At 36.3% G+C, this 25928-nt stretch overlaps 1 protein-coding gene across 3 annotated transcripts in view; it reads left to right on the top strand.

The window, feature by feature from the left end:
- Positions 1-25928, top strand: part of APOOL (apolipoprotein O like) — a 92722-nt gene that overhangs the window by 44776 nt on the left and 22018 nt on the right. For all 3 annotated transcript variants that reach the window (XM_036841138.1, XM_036841140.1, XM_036841139.1), the window contains 4 exons: positions 11861-11980; positions 14886-14940; positions 16416-16514; positions 22610-22701. In XM_036841138.1, the coding sequence (XP_036697033.1) occupies positions 11861-11980; positions 14886-14940; positions 16416-16514; positions 22610-22701 (366 nt within the window). The remainder of the gene's footprint in view (positions 1-11860; positions 11981-14885; positions 14941-16415; positions 16515-22609; positions 22702-25928) is intronic.

Raw genomic sequence — 25928 nt, forward strand, 5'->3', positions numbered from 1 at the left:
TTGAGTAGAGTTCTCTGTGCTGTACAGTAGGTCCTTATTGGTTACCTATTTTATATATAGTAGTGTGTATATGTCAATCCCAATCTCCCAATTTATCCCTCCCCCACCCCTTGCCCGCTGGTAACCATAAAATTGTTTTCTACATCTGTAACTCTATTTCTGTTTTGTAGATAAGTTCATTTATACCTTTTTCTAGATTCCACATATAAGTGATATCATATGATACTTGTCTTTCTTTGTCTGACTTACTTCACTCAGTATGACAATCTCCAGGTCCATCCATGTTGTTGCAAATAGCATTATTTCATTCTTTTTAATGGCTGACTAATATTCCATTGTATATATGCACCAAATCTTCTTTATCCATTCCTCTGTTGATGGACATTTAGGTTGCTTCCATGTCCTGGCTATTGTAAATAGTGCTGCAATGAACATTGGGGTGCAGGTATCATTTTGAATTACGTTTTTCTTCAGATATACACCCAGGAGTGAGGTCGCTGGATCATATGGTACCTCTATTTTAGTTTTTTAAAGAATCTCCCTACTGTTCTCCAGAGTGGCTATACCAATTTGCATTCCCACCAATAGTGTAGGATGGTTCCCTTTGCTCCACACCCTCTCCAGCATTTATTATTTGTAGGTTTCATGATGATGGCCATTATAACCACTGTGAGGTGATACCTCATTGTAGTTTTGATTTCCATTTCTCTAATAATTAGTGATGTTGAGCATCTTTTCATGTGCTTTTCCATATGTATGTCTTCTTTGGAAAAATACCGATTTATATCTTCCACCCATTTTTTGATTAGGGTGTTTGTCTTTTTGATATTGAGCTCCATGAACTGTTTGTATATTTTGGAGATTAATCCCTTGTTGGTTGCTTCGTTTGCAAATATTTTCTCCCATTCTGAGGGTTGTCTTTTTGTTTTGTTTATGGTTTCCTTTGCTATGCAAAAGCTTTTAAGTTTAATTAGGTCCCATTTGTTTACTTTTGTTTTTATTTTCATTACTCTAGGAGGTGGAACCAAAATGATACTGCTGTGATTTATGTCAGAGTGTTCTGCCTATATTTTTGTCTAAGAGTTTTATAGTATCTAGCCTTACATTTAGGTCTTTAATACATTTTGAGTTTATTTTTGTGTATGGTGTTAGGGAGTGTTCTAATTTCATTTGTTTACATGTAGCTGTCCAGTCTTCCCAGCACCACTTATTGAAGAGACTGTCTTTCCTCCATTGTGTATTCTTGCCTCCTTTATCATAGATTAGGTGACGATAGGTGCGTGGGTTTATCTTGCAGCTTTCTATCCTGTTCCACTGATCTATACTTCTGTTTTTGTGCCAGTACCATATTGTCTTGATTACTGTAGCTTTGTAGTATAGTCTGAAGTCAGGGAGCCTGATTCCTCCAGCTCCATTTTTCTTTCTCAAGATTGCTTTTGCTATTCGGGGTGTTTTGTGTTTCCATACAAATTGCAAAATTTTTTGTTCTAGTTCTGTGAAAAATGCCCTTGGTAATTTGATAAGGATTGCATTGAATCTGTAGATTGCTTTGGGTAGTATAGTCATTTCCCAATATTCATTCCTCCATTCCAGGAACATGGTCTATCTCTCCATCAGTTTGTGTCATCTTTTATTTCTTTCATCAGTATCTTATAGTTTTCTAAGTACAGGTCTTTTGCCTCCTTAGGTAGGTTTATTCCTAGGTATTTTATTTTTTCTGATGCAATGATAAATGGGATTGTTTCTTTAATTTCTCTTTCTGAACTTTCATTGTTAGTGTGTAGGAATGCAAGAGATTTCTGTATATTAATTTTGTATCCTGAAACTTTACCACATTCATTGATGAACTCTAGTAGTTTTCTGGTAGCATCTTTAGGGTTTTCTATGTATAAAATCCTATCATCTCCAGAGATAGTTTTACTTCTTCTTTTCCAATTCAGATTCTTTTTGTTTCTTTTTCTTCTCTGATTGCCATGGCTAGGTCTTCCAAAACTATGTTGAATGAAAGCGAGAGTGGACATCCTGTCTTGTTCCTGATCTTAGAGGAAATGCTTTCAGTTTTTCACCATTGAGAATGATGTTTGCTGTGAGTTTGTCATGTATGGCCTTTATTATATTGAGGTAGGTTCCCTCTATGCCCACTTTCTGGAGAGTTTTTATCATAAATGGGTGTTAAATTTTGTCAAAAGCTTTTTCTGCATCTATTGAGTTGATCATATGTTTTTTCTTCAATTTGTTAATAGGGTGCATCACGTTGATTGATTTGTGTGTGTTGAAGAATCCTTGCATCCCTGGGATAAATCCGACTTGATCATGGTGTATAATCTTTTTAATGTGTGGTTGGATTCGGTTTGGTAGTATTTTCTTGAGGATTTTTGCATCTATGTTCATCAGTGATATTGGCCTGTAATTTTCTTTTTTTGTGATACTGTTTTTGGTTTTGGTTTCAGGGTGGTGGTGGCCTTGTAGAAGGAGCTTGGATGTTCCTTCCTCTAATTTTTTGGAAGAGTTTCAGAGGAGTAGGTGTTAAGTCTTCTCTAGATGTTTGATAGAATTCACCTGTGAAGCTATCAGGTCCTGGACTTTTGTTTGTTGGAAGATACTTAATCACAGTTTCAATTGCAGTACTTGTGATTGGTCTTTTCATATTTTCTGTTTCTTCCTTGTTCAGTCTTGGAAGGTTGTACCTTTCTAAGAATTTGTCCATTTCTTCTAGGTTGTCCATTTTATTGGCATATAGTTGCTTGTAGTAGTCTCATGGTCCTTTGTATTTCTGTGCTGTCAGTTGTAACTTCTCCTTTTTCATTTCTAATTTTATTGATTTGAGTCCTCTCTCTTTTTTTCTTGATTAGTCTGGCTAAAGGTTTATCAATTTTGTTTATCTCTTCAAAGAACAAGCCTTTAGTTTCATTGATCTTTGTTTTCTTCATCTCTATTTCATTTATTTCTCCTCTGATCTTTATGATTTCTTTCCTTCTACTAACTTCAGGTTTTGTTTCTTCTCCTTTCTTTAGTTGCTTTAGGTGTAAGGACAGATTGTTTATTTGAGATTTTTGTTTATCTTGTTTCTTGAGATAAGATTGTATTGCTATAAACTTCCCTCTTAGAACTGCTTTTGCTGCATCCCATAGGTTTTGGGTCGTCATGTTTTCATTGTCATCTTTTTCTAGGTATTTTTTTTTATTTCCTCTTTGATTTCTTCAGTCATCCATTGGTTATTTAGTAACATATTGTTTAGCCTCCACGTGTTTGTGTTTTTTACACTTTTTCCTGCAATTGATTTCTAATCTCATAGCGTTGTGGTCAGAAAAGATGCTTGATATGATTTCAGTTTTCTTAAATTTACCAAGGCTCAATTTGTGACCCATGATGTGATCTATCCTGGAGAACGTTCCTGTGCACTTGGGAAGAGAGTGTATTCTGCTGCTTTTGGATGGAATGTCTTATAAATATCAGTTAAGTCTATCTGGTCTAATGTGTCATTTAAGGCTTGTGTTTCCTTATTTATTTTCTGTCTGGATGATCTGTCCATTCATGTAAGTGGGGTGCTAAAGTCCCCCACTATTATTGTTTTACTGTCGATTTCCCCTTTTATGGCTGTTAGCCTTTGCCCTATGTATTGAGGTGCTCCTATGTTGGGTGCATATATATTTACAATTGTTATATCTTCTTCTTGGATTGATCCCTTGATCATTATGTAGTGTCCTTCCTTGTCCCTTGTAATAGTCTTTATTTTAAAGTCTGTATTGTCTGATATGAGTATTGCTACCCTAGCTTTCTTTTGATTTCCATTTGCATGGAATATCTTTTTCCATCCCCTCACTTTTAGTCTGTATGTGTCCCTAGGTTTGAAGTGGGTGTCTTGTAGACAGCCTATATACAGGTCTTGTTTGTGTATCCATTCAGCCAATCTGTGTCCTTTGGTTGAAGCTTTTAATCCATTTACATTTAAGGTAATTATCGATATGTATGTTCCTACTGCCATTTTTTAAATTGTTTTGGGTTTGTTTTTTTGGTCTTTTTTCTTCCCTTCCTCTTTTGTTCTCTTCTCTTGTGGTTTGATGACCATCTTTAGTGTTGTGTTTGGGTTACTTATCTTTTTTGTGTGTATATCTATTGTAGATTTTTGATTTACATTTCCCATGAGGTTTTGATAAAGCAGCCTATATAGAGAAGGTTGTTTTAAGTTGGTGGTCTCTTAATTTCAAATACAATTCCCATTTCCTGCATTTGTATTCTCTTCTCACAGTTGCTCATTTTGATATCATATTTGTGTACAGATCATTTCCTGCTTTTACTGTATGTTTGCCTTTACCAGTGAGCTTTCCCGTTTGTAATTTCCCTGTTTCTAGTTGTGGCCTCTTTTTTTTTTACTCTGCCTAGAGAAGTTCCTTTTGCATTTGTTGTATAGCTGGTTTGGTGGTGCTGAACTCTCTTAGCTTTTGCTTGTCTGTAAAGCTTTTGATTTCTCCTTCAAATCTGACCAAGAGCCTTGCTGGGTAGAGTATTCTTGGTTGTAGGTTTTTCCCTTTCATCACTTGAAATATATCCTGCCCCTCTCTTCTGGCCTACAGAGCTTCTGCTGAAAAATCAGCTGATAACCTTCTGGGGATTCCCTTGTGTGTTATTTTTTTGCTTTTTCCTTGCTGCTTTTAATATTTTTTCTTTGTATTTAATTTTTGTTAGTTTGAATAATATGTGCCTCTTTATGGTACTCCTTGGGTTTATCCGGTATGGGACTCTGTGCTTCCTGGACTTGGGTGAGTATTTCCTTTCCCATGTTAGGGAAGTTTTTGACTAGAATCTCTTCAAATATTTTCTCTGGCCCTTTTTCTTCTTCTTCTTCTGGGGCCCCTATAATTCGAACGTTGGTGCATTTAATGTTGTCCCAGAAGTCTCTGAGACTGTCCTCATTTCTTTTTGTTCTTTTTTCTTTATTGTGTTCTGCGGCAGTGATTTCCACCATTCTGCCTTCCAGCGCCCTTTCCCTTCTTTTGCCTCAGTTATTCTGCTATTGATTCCTTCTAGTGTATTTTTCATTTCAGTAATTGTATTTTTCATTTCTGTTTGTTTGTTCTTTAGTTCTTCTAGGTCTTTCTTAAACATTTTTGTATCTTCTTAATCTGTGCCTTCATTCTTTTTCTGAGATCTTGGATCATATTTAGTATCATTACTCTGAATTCTTTTTTAGATAGATTGCCTATCACCTCTCCATTTAGTTGTTCCTGTAGGTTTTTATCTTGCTCCTTTATCTGCAACATATTTGTCGTCTCATTTTGTCAAAATTACTGTGTTTGTGGTCTCCTTTCTGCAGGCTGCAGGATTGTAGTTCCTGTTGCTTCTGGTGTCTGCCCCCTAGTGGGTGAGCTTGGTCCTGAGGCTTGTGCTCCTATCCCCTTGATACGTGATTTGACTGGTGGTATGGTGACCAGAGCCTGCCCTGGATATTGAGAGGGCCTCCCCTTTGTTCTGTGGTTGTCACTGCCCTGTCAGGGGCAGGGTCTGCTCCCTAATTGTTGGAGTAGATGTCTCCAGATCTTAGCTATGTTTCTCATCTGCGGTGCGAAGTGGGTGGGATTGGAGCACTCCCACTGGGAGAGAAGCCAATGTGTATTCCTTCTCTGGAGCTGTTCGCCTGTGAATGTGCTCTGTTGTGTCCCCTTTCGTCCATTGTGTGGGCTCACAAAGTACACTGTTGTTGGCACTGCTCTTGGTCCCACCTTAACTGTGGGTGTGCGAGCACTTGGCCGTAGTGACTCTCAAGCATTGTTTTCACCTGGTCGCTTGCACAGATCCACTGAGGTCAGGTCCCAGGACTGCAGTAGTCGTGCACCTGGACCTGCTGTGGGAGCTGTGGAGGCAGCTCAGACTCTGACCTGGCCCAATCCCCATGTGTACGTGCCCACAAAGCCCACAGCTGCTAAAGCCAGACCTGTCCCAGCTACAGGAGCACTTGTCCTTTTGGATGTTTCGCAGGCACTGAATTTAGGAAGCTGTCAGTGGAGGTGTAACTCCGTGGTTCACACAGCGTGAGGAGAGATTTCAGCTCTTCTTCCTTAGTCCCACGACCCCTGGGGCTCAGCTATGGTTTCAGCCCCACCTCTGCATGTGTTCCTCCCACTGGAGTCTGCTCCAGAGGTTGCTAGAGTACACGAGCCCATCAGGCAGGAAGGAGCCAAGGCAGCAATTGGGGTGAGCAGGCCACCCTGGTGGCAGGACGCTGGGGTAGCAATTGGAACGCGCTAGCCCGTCAGGCAGTGACCGGGGCGAGCAGGTTGCCCAGGCAGGGAGGTGGGGGGGCAGGGAAGACGATTGCAGGGCCACATGTGCCAGCTCCGGCGGGAGCCCTCCCAAGTGCTCATGGAGGCATGGGCTGGCACTTGAGGAGAAAGGCTGCAATGGGGGCCCCACCCACTGCGCATCACTCAACACGGGCACATTGCTTCTGTGGTGGTCCTGGCTTCCTCCATGAGCATTCCTGATTGTGGAGCTCCTCACTCCTGTCCCCTCAGGCTGTCTCCTCACAGCCAGCCGCAGCCCCCTCCCCTGGTCTGCTCTCCAAATCCCATGTTCCAGCACGCAGCCCCTATGTGCACCAGCAGACATCTGTCTCAGGCTGGGGAGTGCAGTGCTCTGGCACGGACCCTCTGTGTAGGTCTCACTGTCTTGCCTGCCACCAACCAGTTGCTGGGCTCCCTTCCAAGCTCCTGAAGCTCCCCTTCTGTCCCAGCTGATCTCCTCGCTCGTGAGGGGGCTTCCACAGACACGAGAACCTCTCCTCATCTTCAGCTCCCCACCAAGGGTGCAGGTCACAACCTGCTTCCTCTCCTCTTCCTTTTCCTTTCTTCTTTCTTTCATCCTACCTGGTTACATGGGATCTTTCTTCTCCTTTTATGTGTCCGAGGTCCTCTGCTAGTGTTCAGCAGGTGCTCTGTGAGAACTGTTCCATTTGTAGATGTATTCTTGATGTGTTTGTGGGTAGAGATGAACTTCACGTCCTCCTACTCTTCTGCCATCTTGGAAAGCCCATTACTGCTAATTTTAGAAAAAATTCATCACTACAAAAAGAAAGCCCCTCCAAGAGAAAAAGAAAGAAAGAAAGAAAGAAAGCCTATACCCATTGTCATCACTTAGATTTCAGTCTCTCCTAAGCCCCTGATAACCACTAATCTGCTTTCTTTCTCTGTGGATATGACTATGCTAGACATTGCATATAAGTAGAATCATATAATATGTGGCCTTTTGTGACTGACTTCTTTCAATTACCAAAATGTTTTCAAGTTTCATCCATGTTTTAGAATGTATTTGTATGTCATTTCCTTTTATTGCTGAATAATAGTTCATTCTGTAAATACAGTAGGTGTTTATCCATGTATCAACTGATGGACATTAAGGTTATTTCCACTTTGGGGCTATTATGGCTGATACTTCTATGAACTTTGTTGTGTAAGTTTTGTGTCAACATATGTTTTCATTTCTCTTGGGTATAAACCTAGGAGTGGAACTTCTGGTCCATATGGCAACTGTATCTTTAACCTTTTGAGGAACTGCCAGGCTGTTTCCAAAACAACTACACCATTTACAGTCTCACCAGCAGTGTATGAAGGTTCCAGTTTCTCCACATCTTTACCAACCCTTGTTATTGTCTCTCTTTTCTGATTATAGCAATCCTAGTAGGTGTGAAATGATACTTCACTGGAGTTTTGATTTGCATTTCCCTAATAAGTAATGATATCAAGCATTTTTTCATGTGCTTACTGGTAATTTGTACATCTTTGGAGAAATGTCTATTCAAATTCTTTGTCATTTTTTAAATTGGGTAATTCGTCTTTTTATTGTTGAATTGCAAGTGTTCTTTATATATTCCAGATACAAGTTCTTTATGAGATACATGATTTGTAAGTATTGTCCATGGGTTGTCCTTTTACTATATTGATGGTATCATTTGCAGCACAAGTTTTTAATTTTGATGAAGCCAATTTATTTTTATTTTTTTGCTTTTGTTGCTAGTGCTTCTGGTGTTGTATATAAGAAATCATCGCTTAACCCAAAGTCATGAAGATTTACCTTTATGTTTTCTTCTAAGAGTTGTATAATTTTAGCTCTTATATTTAGTTCTGAGATCCATTTTGAGTTAATATTTTGTATGTGGCATGAGGTAGGGGTCCAGCTTCTTTCTTTTGTATGTGAATATCCAGTTGTCCATGTACTGTTTGTTGAAAATACTGTTCTTTCTCCATTGAATTTTCTTTGTTACCTTGTTGAAAATCAGTTGACCATAAATGCATGGGTTCATTTCTAGACTCAAAATTCTATTCCATTTATCTATATATCTATCCTTATAACAATACCATACTATTATTTTGTAAAAAGTTTTGAAATTGAGGAGTATGTGTCCTCCAATTTTGTTCTTCTTTTTCGAGATTGTTTTGGCTATTCTGTTTCCCTTTCACATCTGTATGAATTTTAGCATCAAATTTTCATTTTATGGGGAAATAAAAGGCAAGCAGGATTTTCATAGTGCTTCCTTCAAATCCGTGGATCAATTTGGGAAATATTGCCATTCTAATAATATTTAGCCTTCTAATCCAAGAACATGGGATGTCTGTGATGTCTTTCCATTTATTTACATCTTCTCTCTTTCTTTCAACATTTTTGTAGTTTTCAGTGTACAAGTCTTACACTTCTTTGTTGAATGTATTCCTAAGTATTTTATTTTTCGATGCTATTTTAGATGGAATTGCTTTCTTAATTTCATTTTCAGATCACTTATTGCTAGTGTATAAAAATACAATTGATTTTTGTATATTGATCTTTTACCCTGCAACCTTACAGAATTTGTTTATTTGTTGTAGTAGGGGTTATGGGGGTTCCTTAGGATTTTCTATATACAAGGTCATGTCATCTGTGAATAGACATAGTTTTATTTATTCCTTTCCAATTTAGTGTCTTCTATTTCTTTTTCTTTTCTGAATGCACTGACTAGAACCTCCAGTAAAATGTTGAATAGAAGTGGTGAGAGTGGCATTTTGTATGTTTCTGATGTAAAGGAGAAAACATTCATTCTGTTACTAGTAAGTATGACTTAGCTGTGGGAGTTTTGTGTTAAGAGAACATATTCTGTATATTAGTCCTTTGAAATTTCCTAAGACTTTCAGTTCCTGAAATGGACCAGGGTGCAGTCAGTTTTTTATACATTTCCATTTGTGCTTGAAAATATTATGTATTTTGCAGTTGTTCAATGCACTGTGCTGTATATGTCCGTGAGATCAAGCTTGTTGATTATATTTTTCTGTACCAGGAGTCAATAGAGTTTTTTCTTAAAAAGCCCTATAGTAAATATTTTAAACATATGCAACTCTGTCACATCATCTCAACTGCTGTTGTAGCACAAAAGCAGCCGTAGACAATACGTTAATGAATGAGTATAGCTGGTGACCCAGTAAAACTTGATTTACATAAACTGGTGACAAGTCCATGGGCTATAGTTTGCCCACTTCTGCTCATTACTATTAGTTTTTATTTTTAATCTGCTTTTTGATCAACCATCATGGAGAATAAGTTAAACTTCCTCTATGATGGCGAATTTGTCTATTTCCCCTTGTTTCATGTATTTTGAGAATATATTAATAGATGCATACAAGTTTAAGAGTGTACTCTCCCTCATTATTTAAACTTTTTGTCTTAATATAGGCACTTGATCTCTAGTAATGATTTTTGTCTCAAAGTCTGTTTTGTCTAATATTAATATAGCTTATAGTAGCTTTCTTTTGGTGGCTATTTGCCCAATATGTGTTTTTTATTCCTTTTTTTTCCCTAACCTTTCTAAATAGTTGTTTTAACAATGTCTCATAAACAACATGTTGGCTGTATTTTGTAAATGCAATCTCGTCATCTTTGGCTTTCAGCTAGATCATTTTATCCATTTGCATTTATTATAATTTTTGATATCTTTGGAATCATTTCTACCAAGTTTTTGTGGTTTTTGTTTTTCTTACCTCTTCTGTTCTTTTATTTCCTTTCTTTGCTTTATTTTTTCTTTTTTTTTTTTTCTATAACAGAGTTTGTTAATTCTGCCTTCTTTTTATTTTCTTTTATTGGTCACCCTAGAAATTTTAACCTGCATTTATTTCAAGTCTCATCAGTATATTTACCCTCTGTCCAAACCATATTAAGAACCGAGAACATTTTAATTTCTGACATCCCTTCCTAACTTATACTATATTGATACTCAGGGATGTAGTTCTATTTTTTAAACACATGCATAAAAATTATTATGTTATATATTCATTGTTTTAGTTTTACCCACATATTTACCACTTTCTTTGCTAATCATTCCTTCTTCCATCACAGACCTTCTCAATGGGAATATTTTTCTTCTGCCTTAAGTACATGTTTTAAAATTTCCCACTGAGGGTCATTTGGTTACACACTATCTTGGGTTTTGTCTGTCTGTGTCCTTACTTCTCCCCTCATTTTTGAAACAAAGATAGTCTATTGAGTATATAATTCTCAGTTGAGTTACTTTTTTTAGCGCATTGAAGATATTATATTGTGCCTTCCAGTGTTGTTTTTGAGAAGTCAAAGTTTATCTAATTTTTATTCCTTTGAAAGTAATCTGTCTTTTCTCTCTGGCTTTTTTTTTTTAATATCCCCTCTTTGTCCTTGGTGTTATAGAGTTTTACTATGACTTGTCTAATTGTGGATTACTTTTTATTTATCCTGTTTGGGATATGTTAGATTTCTGAACCTGTCAAGTGTTCATAAGTTCTGGAAAAATCTTGACTATTCTCTTCAAATATTACTTCTGCCCCATCTTTCTCCTTTCCTCTGGAACTCTGATTAGACATATATTAATATTTCTCACTCTATTATACGTATCTCTTTCATATTTTTTTTTCATTTCTTTGCATAAAAATTTCTTTAGGTCTACTAATTCACAAAATCTCTCAGCAACTGTAAACTGTATCCAATCTATCAAAACTTATCAATTGAGTTCTTTATTTGTTTTAATTTCCAGTTCTAGAAGTTCTCTTTCTCTTTATTTTCATTAGCTTTGGTAATTTTTGTAGTCTCTTGCTCTTAACTCAAATTTCCCCTTTTATTTCTTTAAAAATAAAAATATATGTATTTGATACCATATGTTCTAGTATATACATTTTTTGTGGCTCTGACTCTGCTCTTTGTTGTTTCTGCTAGCTCTTGTCCAGATGCTTCCTTGTGTTTTCTGATTTTGCTTCTTTGTGTTTTTTAATTTTTTGAAATTGTGGTCTCATATTTCTTGGGCCTTTATCTGTTGTAAATCTTTGAAGTCTGGGCAGCTTCCTCCAGAGAGGAGCTGTTCATTTGCTTCTGCCAAGCATCTGTGGGGGATACCAGCCTGGGAGCACCTTAAATGTATACTTAATTTGAGATTTCTTAGATTATCAAGATAGTTTTATGCTGCACATTATGAGTTCTCACTTGTGATTGCCAATTCTTAGGAAATATTTCTTTCCTCTCTACTCAGTGCCCAATCTTTGAGACAATCAGTTTTCCTAACAGTTCCTTGGAGTGAACTGTTTATTTCTAGTTCAACCTTAAATTGAGGATGCAGCACCTTGAGATGCCAATTTTATAGGCTCTCCAGTAAGATTGCCCACCACAAGCTCATTCTGGGTTTTGTTTCCTGATCCCATACTCCATGAACCATCTGTTTTACAGCAAATGACATCAAGGTAAAAGCTGGTTTAGAATATATTTTATCAGCATTTTTAGTTGTTTTCAGTAGGAATGTTGATGAGGATTCTTATTCTGCCATACTGCTGGAAAAGGAAGTTCAGCTATTTTATATTTTTGACATGAATTTTTTTCCTTCTAGCTCCCCATATATACTGCACCACCTCTCCAGTCTAAATATGTTGATGAGCAGCCTGGTCATTTACAAATGGGCTTTGCGTCCATTCGCACTACAACTGCTCGTTATATTGGCTGGTGCAAGGTAAGTGAATTCTGATAGTGGTTTCATATCAGAGGGTTCTCATTTTATTACATAACAATTGTTCCAGTTATTCATTGATGTGTAACAAACTACCCCAAAACTTAGTGGTTTAAAACAGCAACTGTTCTATCTCATGATTTTGTGAGTCAGAAATTTAATCAGACTTCAGACAGCTGATTCTTCTGTTGCATGTGGTGTTGACAGAGGCCACCCAGTGGTATTCATCCGGTGAATGGGCTGATTAAGAGGGTCCAAGACAGCTTCATTCTCTTCGCTGGCACCTTGTCACAGATGGCTAGAAGGCTGGGCTCAGCTGGGAATGTTGACTGAAGCATCTACACCTGGCCTCAGGTAGTCAGATAACTTACATGGACAGTTCAGGGCTCCTAGAGAAAATGTTGCAAGAGGCCTTAGTCAGAATTTGCCAAGCTTCTTACCTGTCTTCAGGTGTCCAGGAAGGTTACTTCTACAGCATTCTGTTGTTAAATCAAGTCATTAAGGCCAACCCAGTTTTTATGGGAGGGGAATTAGATACCATCTCTCAATATGAGTAGCAGCAAAGAATTTGTGGCCATATTTAATCTACTCTACCACTACTGCATAGATTAAAGTAGTTCATCAAGCATTTATGTCACATGGCATGTACAAAACATTGCTTGACCTTTTATATGAAGTTCTGATATTACTTCTGCATTGTTACTTATTTGGCTGAGTAAAATATTCACTTGTTAGGTTTAGTTCATAAGACCATTTTGGCTATAGTCAGCTATTGGGCAAAATATAATTCACCTTATTTTAATACTTAGCCTTCAATCAGCATTATCCAGCAGCAGAGGGGTGGAGTAAGCTAGTACAATACTGCTGTTTCATAATCATAGCATCAACATAGATGTGTGCTAACATCAACATCTCCAGTGTCAGTGTCATAATGATAATGGTGGTACCATTGTTTTCATCATTCTGACCTAATAACCACACAACATTTCCTCAAATCTAACCTATCCAATTGTGAACCCTTGTGCTTTTTTTGTTTCTAATCCATTCTTTTTAAAAAGAAAATTCTAACGGTCTTATGAAATATCAAATCTGTGAACTCTGGTCATTTCAGATATTTCAAACATCTGATGAATACATGGTGTTATTTTTTTTTAAATTTGTGCCTGTCAAACAATTCTAATAGACATTTATAATTCTAATAATACACTTTTAATAGTTTGACTAGTTGTACTACACACTATTAATAGTTTGGTCTCAGCAGGAAATAGCTTAACTAATTAGGGTCTGAGTCATGCCTCTGAGGCTGTATGCCAACAGCTGGATGATTCAGACTGAAGTCTCTTGACACCTAATTTTCCATAGTGTTCTCAAAGTTGTTTTCAGTGAGGTTAATTGTTCCTGTGAGATCTTTAAATTGCTATTGTTACTATCACCCAATTTAAGACTAAAAGGACTTTTTACTCTGTTAATATGCTGAAATGAATAGATTGAAGAAGGGCGCTTCCAAATGCATTTCATCTTCAATGTAAACATTTCCTCTCTAATGTTCTCCTTAAAATGTAATCTATTCTTTAAAAATTACCTCCGGCTCAAATTACATTCTGCATTAAACTTAGAATCATGTAGGGCAAATTCAATTTCTATTCCTACTCCTTAGTGTTTCGAAATTTAGGTAGCAGTGACCTCCAGTGGTAAAAGTGAATTCCTAAACACAGCTAAGGAAAATTTCCCCAAAGTTTTCTTCCTCAACAGTTACATTATTCCCAATCAACTGATCAGTAAGCATTATAACTTTGAGGTGAAATTTTCTCAAGAGACAGTCCCCAAGGAGAAGTAGCTCAGTGGCGGTTAGGGTCTGTGTTGGTTTGTACAGCTTTAAACCATGATGAACAGGATGAACTTCTGCATGTGATCATCATGAAAGTATCTGTCTGAGATAAAGTTACTAATACCAAGGTATATCAATAGCAATAATTTAATTCTTTCCTATCTAATATAATCATTTCTATTGTCTTTGCTTTGAAAATCTCTTTTGTTGTTTTTATCCCATGGTTTCATAGCAGCTAGTTCAGAGATGGAGACCACATATTTAGACTGTGTTTTCTAGTTTTATCAATAGAGTACAGCATGACTATGGGCAATTACTATGGGTAAATTATTCCATGCCTTCATTTTTCTTCTGATGTACTTGAGATAGTACATATCAAAAAATATGCTTAACAATGTTTCTTGCATTAAAATAAATAGTTAGAAACAGGTAAAAAGAATCATTTGATTTAAAGCTTTAATCCCTTCAGTGGGCTAATATAATCTTGATTTGCAGATAATTTATGTTCCTGTTGAAAACAAGATGGACACTAGTCTGTGTAGGATGATTTCTATTCTAAGATAAATGTCTTATTTAGATTTATTTTTCTTATTCTAATGAACACTAAGAAAAAGAGAGAAGATGAAGCACTTTTCTTTAGGCTTTTTGTTGTTTTCTCCACAAATCGTTATGTTGTTGCTGCCACATCTTTATTAATCAGATGTTGCTTCTAAGCTGAAATATACCTCTCTTCATGCTTCTAAAAATTTCCATTCATTTTTCTACGCTATCATAAAATAAGATGATAAATCTTTGTACTTCTGTAATAGCTTTTCTGTGAGCTGCTCTGATTATTTTATTGGCATTACTTTACCCATTTATATGAGGAATATAGCAAACAAGTATTATCCATGTTAAATAGAATGAAAAGCAAGAAGTGAAGAGAAGCTAAGTTCAACAAGTGTCCACATAGAGAATAAACAGGAAAACTAGATTTAGATTTTGGTGCAATTTCATATAATCTCAAAGATGTGGGCTATTTGACCTAATTATCAACATCTTCAAAAATGCAGATGTCCTTTTTTCCCCCTTTTTACTTAGGGTGTTTATGTCTTCGTGAAATATGGGATAATGGATACAGTACAATTTGGAAAAGGTAGGTTGAGTGAACTGTCTATAATTAGAAATGTTCTATTGTCTTTTTAACTTGCAAGGTTTAAATGTGAGAAAAATAAACTTGGTATGTTACCATTATCATGTTTTACCAACTCAGAAGATACTCTATATAGCAGTTTATGATAATAATAACAAAGCAATAGTATCCATTATTTATTTAGCAATTATTATATGTTGAGGCATTATGATGAGCATCTAATTTTATTTTGTAGCAAATTTCTGGATGTTGGTATTATAATGACTCCCATTCTACAGATGAGGAAACTGGGGTTTAGAAGGGTTAAGTAGATTACCAAGGTGTAAGTGGCAACACCTGGACTCAAACTGGCTGTTTTAGGTACAAAACTCATATTGTATACTCATACAGCATAAATTAAACATATATCTCCATTGTTATTAATTAGTTTAAATAAGTACTATTTGCTGTTAAAATACGTAGTATTTTGCTATTGGTTGCTAGGAAACACGATATCAATTAGTCACCCTAGAATATTTGAGCTAATGTTGGAAAACAATTGTATTAGACTCGTTAGTTTGATAATGGTGTTTGGCATCAAGTATAGCTCCCTAATATTTTTTAGCCTAAGCCAGTTGTCAAAATAAATGTGTATTGGGGGACAGAAAGAACACCTAAAATTTTAAATGCCTCTGTGATGTTGATGACCTGTATGTATTATCATTATTTAATGTGTGTAAGAATTAATTCCAATTAATTCCAAATTATATTCCTCATCAACCTTGAGGAATATGATTAAATTCCATTAAATAAATAATTAATAATTAAATAAATAATTATGATAGAAGAGTGTGTTTTTTGGATTGCATGGAACCAGAAACCATTTAAATTTATAAAAAGCCAAGAAATTTGGACCTCTGCTCCCTTTCCATCTATTTTTTGTCTAGGCTCACTTCTCATTCTGATCATTGGTTTTAACCAAGAGCAACGGCTTCTCTGAGTTTACTGGGGAGTAGTGGCAAGCAGAGTGATAGCTGCATGTTTCCCTAGACTGTTATTCAAAGTTTCCTGCTAAAGTATCTATTTCAATTCTTACTAGATCCTACCAATGTTTGAACAGATAAGGCCAGAAGCATTTCCATTATAAGAATATAATACATACACAATGAGGAATTTGCTTTATAGTAATCCATCTTAATCCATATAATGCTAGTGTACACTCTATCATTATATTTCATTAAAGTATAATAATCGCCTGTATTAAGAAAACAAATACCATTAAATCAGCTGTGGAAGGAAGATTTTATTTTGTAACAAGTAACTATTACCAACTGGCTTTTTAAGTTGCTACTCAAATCATTATTTTGTGTAGTTCTTTTGAAGAATGTTTAAACCATCTGCTATTATCTTAGCAAATCTCTAACTTTTCTTCATCATACCTATATAGAATGCTCAATTATAGTAAGTTATTTATATTAATTTTTAAATGATTTCTTGAGATGCATATGTCTATTTGAAGAATCCACCTCGAGATTTTCTTCCGAAAATTGGAGTGATTACAGTTTCAGGATTGGCAGGCTTCATTTCAGCAAGAAAAGGTAGGGTTAAAAATATATATTCTCTCTTTTAATGCCATTATATTAATTTCTGAATTTATTTATATACACAGTTTAAGCACAGTGTACAGTAAGTCCCCTACATATGAAACTTCAAGTTGCAAACTTTCAGAGAAGCGAACGTGCATTCGCATGTCCAATCATGTAAGTTAGTTCACGTGTCTGGCGTTGCTAAGAAGCACCAAGTGATTACGATGGAAATAATAGTGAAAATAATTGAGAGAGTGGAGTGAGGCGAAAAGATGGTAGACGTCACTCGTTCTTATAACATGAATCATTCAACCATCAACAAGATTCTAAAGAACAAGAACAAGAACAAGATCGTGGAACATGTGAAGTCTGCTGTGCCAGTGATGTGGACAATAATATCAAAGAAACGTGGAAAAGTGATGGAGGACATGGTGAAACTTCTCAGTGTGTGAATGCAGGATCAGCATCAGCGTTAAGTCCCACTCAGCTTAATGCTGGTTCAAGGGGAAGGTAACAGCCTTTATAAAGACTTGAAGAAGAAACACAGCAAAGAATCAGAGGGCCCATCTTTTAATGCCAGCCATGGCTGGCTTCATCAGTTCAAGGCTACAGCCAACATTTACAACGTAAAAGTAAGTGGCGAGGCCGTGAGTGCAGATATGGTAGCTGCCTGGGAATTTCCTAAAATGCTTCGGGAAATTATTGATGAAGACGTGTATTTACCCGAGCAGGTTTTTAATGTGGATGAGACAGGACTGTACTGGAAGAGGATGACAGACCAAAGTTATATCAGCAAGGAAGAAAAGTTGATGCCAGGCTATAAAGCAGCAAAGGATAGGCTAACTCTGTTGTTTGGTGGCAGTGCCTCTGGCAGGATGAAGCTGAAGCCTCTCTTAGTTTATCATTCAGAGAACCCAAGAGCCCTTTAAAACAGCCAAGGGCTCTCTTCCTATTGTGTGGAAGAGTAACCCCAAAGCCTGGGTTACAGAGGCCATTTTCCAGGACTGCTTTTTCCACCACTTTATTCTGGAGGTAGGGAAATATTGCTTGGAGAAGGACGTCCCATTCAACATTCTTTTGCTGCTCAACAGTGCTCCAGGCCACCCTCCATTCATGGACGACTTTCATCCCAATGTCAAAGTAGTGCATCTGCCACCGAATACTACATCGCTCATCCAACCTATGGACCAGGGAGTTATAGCGACTTTCAAGAAATATTATTTACGTCACACTTTTCGTCAGGAAGTAAAGGCAAGTGACGAATCAGGAACAACCTTGCGACAATTTTGGGAGGAGTATAACATCTACAAAACCATAAAAACATTGACTTTGCTTGGCGTGAGGTTACGGCCATCACCATGAATGGGGTTTGGAAGAACCTTTGCCCGCAGTTTGTTCACGATTTTCGTGGATTTGAGAAGGTGGATGAGGAGTCCAAAGAGGTCTTCAGCAACTTATTGACCCTCAGCGAGAAGCTGGAGCTAGATCTGCAAGAGGACGACATCATTGAACTCCTTTCTGTGCAACATGAGGAGCTTAGTAATGAAGACCTGATGGAATTGGAGGCCCAGGGAAAGGATGAAGAGAGACAAGAGGAAGAAGTAACTGAAGAACTGAAGAGATTCACGACACAGGAAATGGCAAGGGGATTTTCTTAGTTTTTGAGGCACAGGACCCTAATGTAGAATGGTACACAAAGGTTGCAGCAGCCGTTCAGAATGCAATCCAGTGCTACAGTGTCATCTGTGACGAGAAAAAAAGAGCTACTACCCAGACATCACTGGATCGTTTCTTTTAGAGGGTAGATAGAAATGAATCCAGCAAGGAACCAGAACCTGTGCCATCAACGTCAGGCATGAGTGAAATTGCAGCTTGCCCTCCATCTCCTATTACTGATGATCCTTCAGCTCTACATCTCCCATTTCCTCTCCCTCCTCCAGTCAGTGACTCTTCTTGCTTGTTCACTCGATGCCAGCCCCTGTATGCCAGCTGTTGTACTGTACTACTGTACTTTTCAAGGTACTGTAAGATTAAAATTTTAAAAAATTCTTTGTGTTTGTTTTTTATGTATTATTTGTGTGAAAAGTATTATAAACCTATTACAGTACAGTACTATATAGCTGATTGTGTTAGTTGGGTACCTAGGACTAACTTTGTTGGACTTACAAACAAATTGGACTTATGAACACGCTCTTGGAATGGAACTCGTTTGTATGTAGGGGACTTACTGTACCACTCTTCTGATTCAGGGAACATTTTCTATTAGTGTAGTGAACTGCTTACCAGTCAGGTTCCCAGATGCCAGCCAATGGCCAGTCTTGTAAGCATGCCTTTCTAACAATGGCAGTCTTGGGCATATGTTAACTCTTTTCTGCACATCACTAAATAACTCTTTCATAAGCACATGGTGAATTTTGTATTTGCCCATCTTCCATCTCTGGGTATAGAAATCTCTCTCAGTAGGATTACTGCCTCCCCTCCTCACCTAAGCCCTTACTAAGCTGGTGCAGTTCTCTGGTCAGTAGCCATTTGGGTCACCTTCCATTCATCCTCTGTCCCCAGTGTCAGTCATTGTCCCCAAATTAAATTACATGTTGTTGCAAGTCACAGCTCTGAACCAACCTGGAATCTGACATCAGATACATTATGGTTGGTTTGCCCAGCTTTAGTCCTTAAAGTAGCCTTAACCCAAGTACACCTAATCAGATACAAAACCTCTGAATTATAAGAACATTCCAGCATTCTAACTCTAGCCCATATATCTTATCCCAATAGACCTTCCCTATAGCTAGTATTAATCATAGCTTGTATCATATTTTTTATTCTAACACTATATGCAACTTCTAATTGAATACATGTTATAAATTATTCATTAGGAAAGACATTGAAAATCAGGATCACCACATGTAACAATAAGAGAAGGAATTAAATTTTGAATGAAACTGGCCAAAGCATATTACTCAGTTCTCAGTGAGAAACTCATAATCCACTTGTAAGAGAAAATGTTCCTTAGGTCATTCACAATGACTCCAAGTGTCAGAGCTAGAATAATCTAACCCAGTATTTTTCAAATTACAGAGCTCAGTTTATAAGTAGGTAGTGAAATAAATATGGTGACTCTCAGGAAGCATTTTATTAAAAATAAAATAGAGGACAATAGCAAATATCAGAGTGTTTTGTACTCAGTATGGATAAATATTGTGAAACTTCTGTTTCAGTGGAGTGTGTATGTGTGTGTGTGTGAAAGAGAGAAACAGACAGAGACAGAAACAGAGAGAGAGAGAGGTCATAATGTAAAATTTGTTCTTTAGTATGAGTCATGGTCAAAAATGTATGAAAGATGTTGGTTTAGTCTAATCCTATAATGCTACAGCTAGAGGTCCAGAGAAAGGAAATCATTCAATGATTTCATAGTACATATTACATAGCTAGTTAGTGTCTATGTCTAGAGTCCCTTTCTACTTATGGGAGTAGGGCTATTGAACCCAAATGAAATTTATTTTCTTGTAAACTGGCCTTTCATATCAAGTAAAGAGAGGATGAATGTAAGTCTTTTTAATATTGAAAATAATAACAAAGACGTGGTGTGTGTGAGAAATATTCCATTGTGTGTGTGTGTGTATATATATATATATATATATATATATATATATATATATATATATATATATATATGCAATGGAATATTACTCAGCCATAAAAAAGAATGAAATAATGCCATTTGCAGCAACATGGATGGACCTAGAGATTATCATACTAAGTGAAGTAAGTCAGACAGAGAAAGACAAATATCATATGATATCACTTATATGTGGAATCTAAAAAAAATATGTAAATGAACTTATTTACAAAACAGAAATAGACTTACAGACATAGAAAACAAACTTACGGTTACCAAAGGGGATGGCGGAGGTGGGGGTGTAGGGAGGTAAATTAGGAGTGTGGGATTAACAGATATATACTACTATATGTAAAATAAACAATAAGGACCTACTATATAACACAGAGAACTATATTCAATATCTTGTAATAACCTATAATGGAAAAGAATCTGAAAGAGAATATATATAACTGAATCACTTTGCTGTACACCTGAAACTAACACAGCATTGTAAATTAACTATACTTCAATTTTAACACATTATTGACTGGGGGATTTTCGCAGAAACTGATGCCTGTGGCCATAATACATCTCTGGTCAAAGATGTGTTAAAATGGTTCAAAAAAGTATAGCAACTACAAAAAAAGTAAATAAAAAATAAAATAAGATGACACATCAAGGAAAAACTGACACCTTCCAAGTTTAGGAGCAGCACAATTAGGGGAATTTGGCTGAGTCAAGGAAACCTACATTAAGGGATGCTAGGTCAGTAAAATCAAGAACCAAACTACAGATACTAGAATAATAGTGAGCAAGACATATTTTAATATAGCTAGACCCTCTTTCCCAGTATCACAAAAACCTGTCAATATCTAAAGGAAAGCTACAGTAAAGGTTGAAGCAGCCTATCTACCCACCTCCCTCAATGCTCAGTCTGTTGTAGACATGACTGTAGAAGGCCTCCTTACTAATAGTTAAACCAGACAGAGAAATACATCTTGTTTTTACCTACCCTAAACTGTAAAGTTGCCTGCAAACATTGCCAGGTATTTTTCACCATAGTCTTTACTGATATACCAGATAGGGTGTCTCATTTTTAAATTAAGGGTTGTAAGAGCTGTTCCAGAAAATAAAAGTACTTACCCTAATTAGAAATCCCATCATCTAATTGTCCAGATCACATTTACAGTCCAGGGTACCCCGATAAGCATTTAAAATACATATTGTTTTCAACCAACAGTCTGTTGGAACTAAGCTATGGCTTAGAGTGGTGGGTTTCACACTATTCTGTAGAACCTAGGGTTCCATGGAAGTGTTTAGGGGTTGTATAGGGATAAGGGAAAAGCCGTGTAGGTAGGGCTTGATAATGAGCTTCACTCCCTCAGGCTAACCAGAGTAGCTTCAAGTCTACTTGAAGGTTTTATATATGAAGTTTTATATATGAAGTTCCAGGTGAGATTCTATTTGAAAGACTTTTTTAAAGGATTTTGCTATTTAAAAAAAAAAGTTTGAAAATGACTCAGATGCTTAGTTAAGGCACTTTTGGAAATGAATGAATTATTGCAAGTTATTTGCAATTTTTTTAACTTTTTATTTTATATTGGAGTACAGTTGATTAACAATGTTGTGTTAGTTTTAGGTGTACAACAAAGTGTTTCAGTTTTACATATACATGTATCTATTATTTTTCAATTTCTTTTCTCAATTAGGTTGTTAACAGAATATTGAGCAGAGTTCCTTCTGCTATACAGTAAGTCCTTGTTGGTTATCCATTTTAAATACAGTGTTGATGTGTACAAGTCAATCCCAAGCTCCCTATCTCTCCCCACTACCCATCCCCGCCCGGTAACCATAAGTTTGTTCTCCAAGTCTGTGAGTCTGTTTCTGTTTTGTAAATAAGCTCATTTGTTTCATTTTTTTTAGATTCTGCATATAAGCGACATCTTATGATATTTCTCCTTCTCTATTAAATTATTACTTTAGTATTCGAAATCAGTGACACGAAGGAGTTATGTCCCTTTTAAAATCCTTAGCTGATTAGTTAGTTGGATCCTTTAGCTATCTAAGGACTTAATCAAAAAAGGATCTCTGAAGAGTCCATTTCAGTTTAACATGGTGTCACAAACATGGTAGTTGATTAATTCTCTATATCATCATGCTTTATTAGATACTTGAAAAAAATGTGGTTACAACTCTGGGTTTCTTAGGACATGAAAAAATACCTAGTTTTTAAAAAGAAGAAAATCATCAACCCCCTTTGTGTAGGTAATTATCAATGTTAGATTGAGAATACTTTTCTTAAATTGGACATGACAACTAAGGAGTATTAATTGAACTGTAATACTTAAGGACATTTTACCTATCATCTTGATTGGTATTATTACCTAAAGAAAATTTAACATAGGGTGATGGCTTAAAGAGGAACAAAGAAAGCATGAAAGTTATAAAAGCATCAAGTCTCTGGTAGCATCTGTTTGGAGTTTAATAGTTTGTTTGAATGTCATAGGTTCTAGGTTTAAGAGAATTGCTTATCCACTGGGACTGGCCACTTTAGGAGCAACTGTTTGCTACCCTGTTCAATCAGTAATAATTGCAAAGGTAAGTTCTTTTTAAGCTATAGCTTCATTTCAGTACTTGTTTAAACTCTCAGTGTGACAATGTTTAAATGTCATACAGCACCTGCAACATTTAATTTTCAGAGAAATATGGTTGGTATTCTCTTATGTTGGCAAAATCACATTAACATCTCAGCGTGGTAAATGCCATGGTTGATTACATGATTATCACAAATAAATAGGATGAATTTGTTTAAATGTAATTCAAGGAAGTAAATGCTGATTTGAGGTTTAAGTTCAGAGACAGTGAATTGGAATTTATGGGGAGAAATACTGCTCCATTGTTGAGCTGTGTAAAATTCAGTTTTTAATTAACAGAAAATTATACCTGCTGGCAGTTGTCAGTTCAGCAGATTAACATAATGCAAGAAATAACCAACTGATAGAAAACAGAGGCTTCTGAGGATTAAAAAAAATACATACACATATGCACACTCAATTTTGAAATCCATATTATAGTTGTTTTGTCATTTTCTTGTGAGTTTACCCTACAAATCCAAAGATTCTCCTAATGATTTGAAGAGTTTGTGTCAGTATTTTTATTTTATTTTTAATACATATTTGGATTGAGAAGGAGAGCTTTGAGATATAGTTTTTTTCTTCCATTCCTTCTTCCTTTAATTACCAACATTTAACATTTCCCCCTCACACTTGAAGTATTGTGTGGTGTTACCAGGACTTTCTGTACTTGTATTCTCATTACTTCATCTCTTTAATTATTGATGTAGATAAAGCTTCCTATTTAGTATTTTGAGAATGTCAAGGATATAGTGCCCTATGTAGTTTCTAATATGATCAAGCTATAAAAGCTTACAGCAAAGGAAGAGAGCGTTATTCATTAAATCTAGTTAAACTTGAGGTAATTGATGGATAAAATGATAAACTTATTTTTTTTAATATTTTCTAAGAATTTACATAGGAATTAGCCACTTAAGTTCATATAATGTTAGTACTAAAAGAAACCTTTGAGCTCATTACGTTCAACTTCCTCATTTTCTCATTTGCCAATTTGGAAACTGGCCCAGAGAAGTTTCTGTGACTGATTTCTCCAGGGTTCTATTCAGCTTCAGACATCTTGCTTCCCTGTCCATTTCTCTTCCCAGTGCATGATGCTGCCACTGATTGTTTTTGTTTGTTTAGAATAATGACTTTGTGGGGTTTTTTTTAATTAATTAATTAATTTATATCTATTTTTGGCTGTGTTGTGTCTTCGTTTCTGTGCGAGGGCTTTCTCTAGTTGCGGCAAGCGGGGGCCACTCTTCATCACGGTGCGTGGGCCTCTCACTGTCGTGGCCTCTCTTGTTGCGGGGCACAGGCTCCAGATGCGCAGGCTCAGTAGTTGTGGCTCACAGGCCCAGTTGCTCCGTGGCATGTGGGATCCTCCCAGACCAGGGCTTGAACCCGTGTGCCCTGCATTAGCAGGCAGATTCTCAACCAGTGCACCACCAGGGAAGCCCTGTGGGTTTTTTTTAAATAAAATTGGTACCTACTTATTCTTAAATAATTTAAGCATTACAAAAGAGTATAAGAAAAAAACCAACTAACCACCTGAAATTTTTCCATCCAGAAAAATAAGTGTTAAAATTTGATAGAATGTTATTCTAGACATTTCTTCATGCATACATAGACATAGAAAGATAGATGGATGAATAGATACAGTTTCGTAAGAACAGGATCATAGTATAGTATGCATCTTATTTTTAATTTTAAAAATAAAGTATGAAGTTTAATTTTACTTTAACAGAAGGAAAATAAAAACAAAAGAATTGCGGGACTTCAAATAAAAATTTCTATGGTAAAAGATATTAATATGAGTTCCTAAAAGTTTCTGTAGTTAAATAATGATTGTTACTTAAATTCCTAGAGTTGAGACCTTTGCTTTTCTTTGACTGTCATATAACAGCATCACATGTAATATTTGGTGAATTCTAATATATATATATATACATATATATATATAGAGAGAGAGAGAGAGAGAGAGAAAGAGAGAGAGAACACGGGTTCTTATCCTGAGATCCATGATAGACTTCAGAGAATCTGTGACTCCCCTGCCCAAAACTATATGAAAAATTGTAGGTATACAATAGATGCCTTCTAATTTGATATTGTCAGGACCAGTAGTTAACAATTAATTGAAATTGTTAAAGCAAGAAGTTTTTTAAAAATCATAGATATGTACCTTAAATATTATATTTCAATTTAAAACATAAATGTATGTTCATTTTTCTGTCTTTTGAAGTAGGACTTTTCTATGAGTATGAGTCTCCTAGTTGAAGGTCCATAACATCTTTCTTATAATTATCCATATCTGTAATATGTCTTCTACTGTTTTCAGTTTAGAGGTTTCTTTAAAATCGAATGAATGCTTTTTTTTGGCCAGGGGGGCACACCCGCGCAGCACGCGGGATTTTACTTCCACTCACCAGGGATCTAACCAGCACCCCCTGCAGTGGAAGGAAGGAGTCTTAACCACTGGACCACCAGGGAAGTCCCAAAAATCAAATGAACACTTAAAAACATTTTTTAAATAATATGAGTGCAGAATCCTGTTTAATTTTTTATTTCTCCTAGCCTTTTACAGTTACCTTGAGCACCTCTAATTTGACAGTAGTTTTTTTTTTTTTTTTTTAGTAATTCACTTTTGAGTCTTTACAAACCACTTAATTTTTGTAAACAGAACAATTCTCTTTACACTTACATTTCATCCTGTTATGTTACATTTAAACTATTTAATTATAGTAAAGCTGATTAGAGATCTGGAAACAAATACAACTTATTCTTGATAAGCATACAAAGCACTTGTGAAAGACAGTAGTTGCGTATATTGTAGAGTACCTACTAATGATGAATATTCAGCATTCTATGACCATCATTTATTATACCTTTTTTTTAACATCTTTATTAGAGTATACCTGCTTTACAATGGTGTGTCAGTTTCTGCTCTACAACAAAGTGAATCAGTTACACATACACACATGTCCCCATATCTCTTCCCTCTTGCATCTCCCTCCCTCCCACCCTCCCCATCCCACCCCTCCAGGTGGTCACAAAGCACCGAGCTGATCTCCCTGTGCCATGTGGCTGCCCCCCTCTACCTATCTATTTTATATTTGGTAGTGTATATATGTCCATGCCACTCTCTCACTTTGTCCCACCTTACCATTTCCCTCCCTGTATCCTCAAGTCCATTCTCAAGTAGGTCTGCATCTG

This window comes from Balaenoptera musculus, chromosome X (assembly GCF_009873245.2).
Source record: "Balaenoptera musculus isolate JJ_BM4_2016_0621 chromosome X, mBalMus1.pri.v3, whole genome shotgun sequence".
NCBI classification, from domain to species: domain Eukaryota; kingdom Metazoa; phylum Chordata; class Mammalia; order Artiodactyla; family Balaenopteridae; genus Balaenoptera; species Balaenoptera musculus.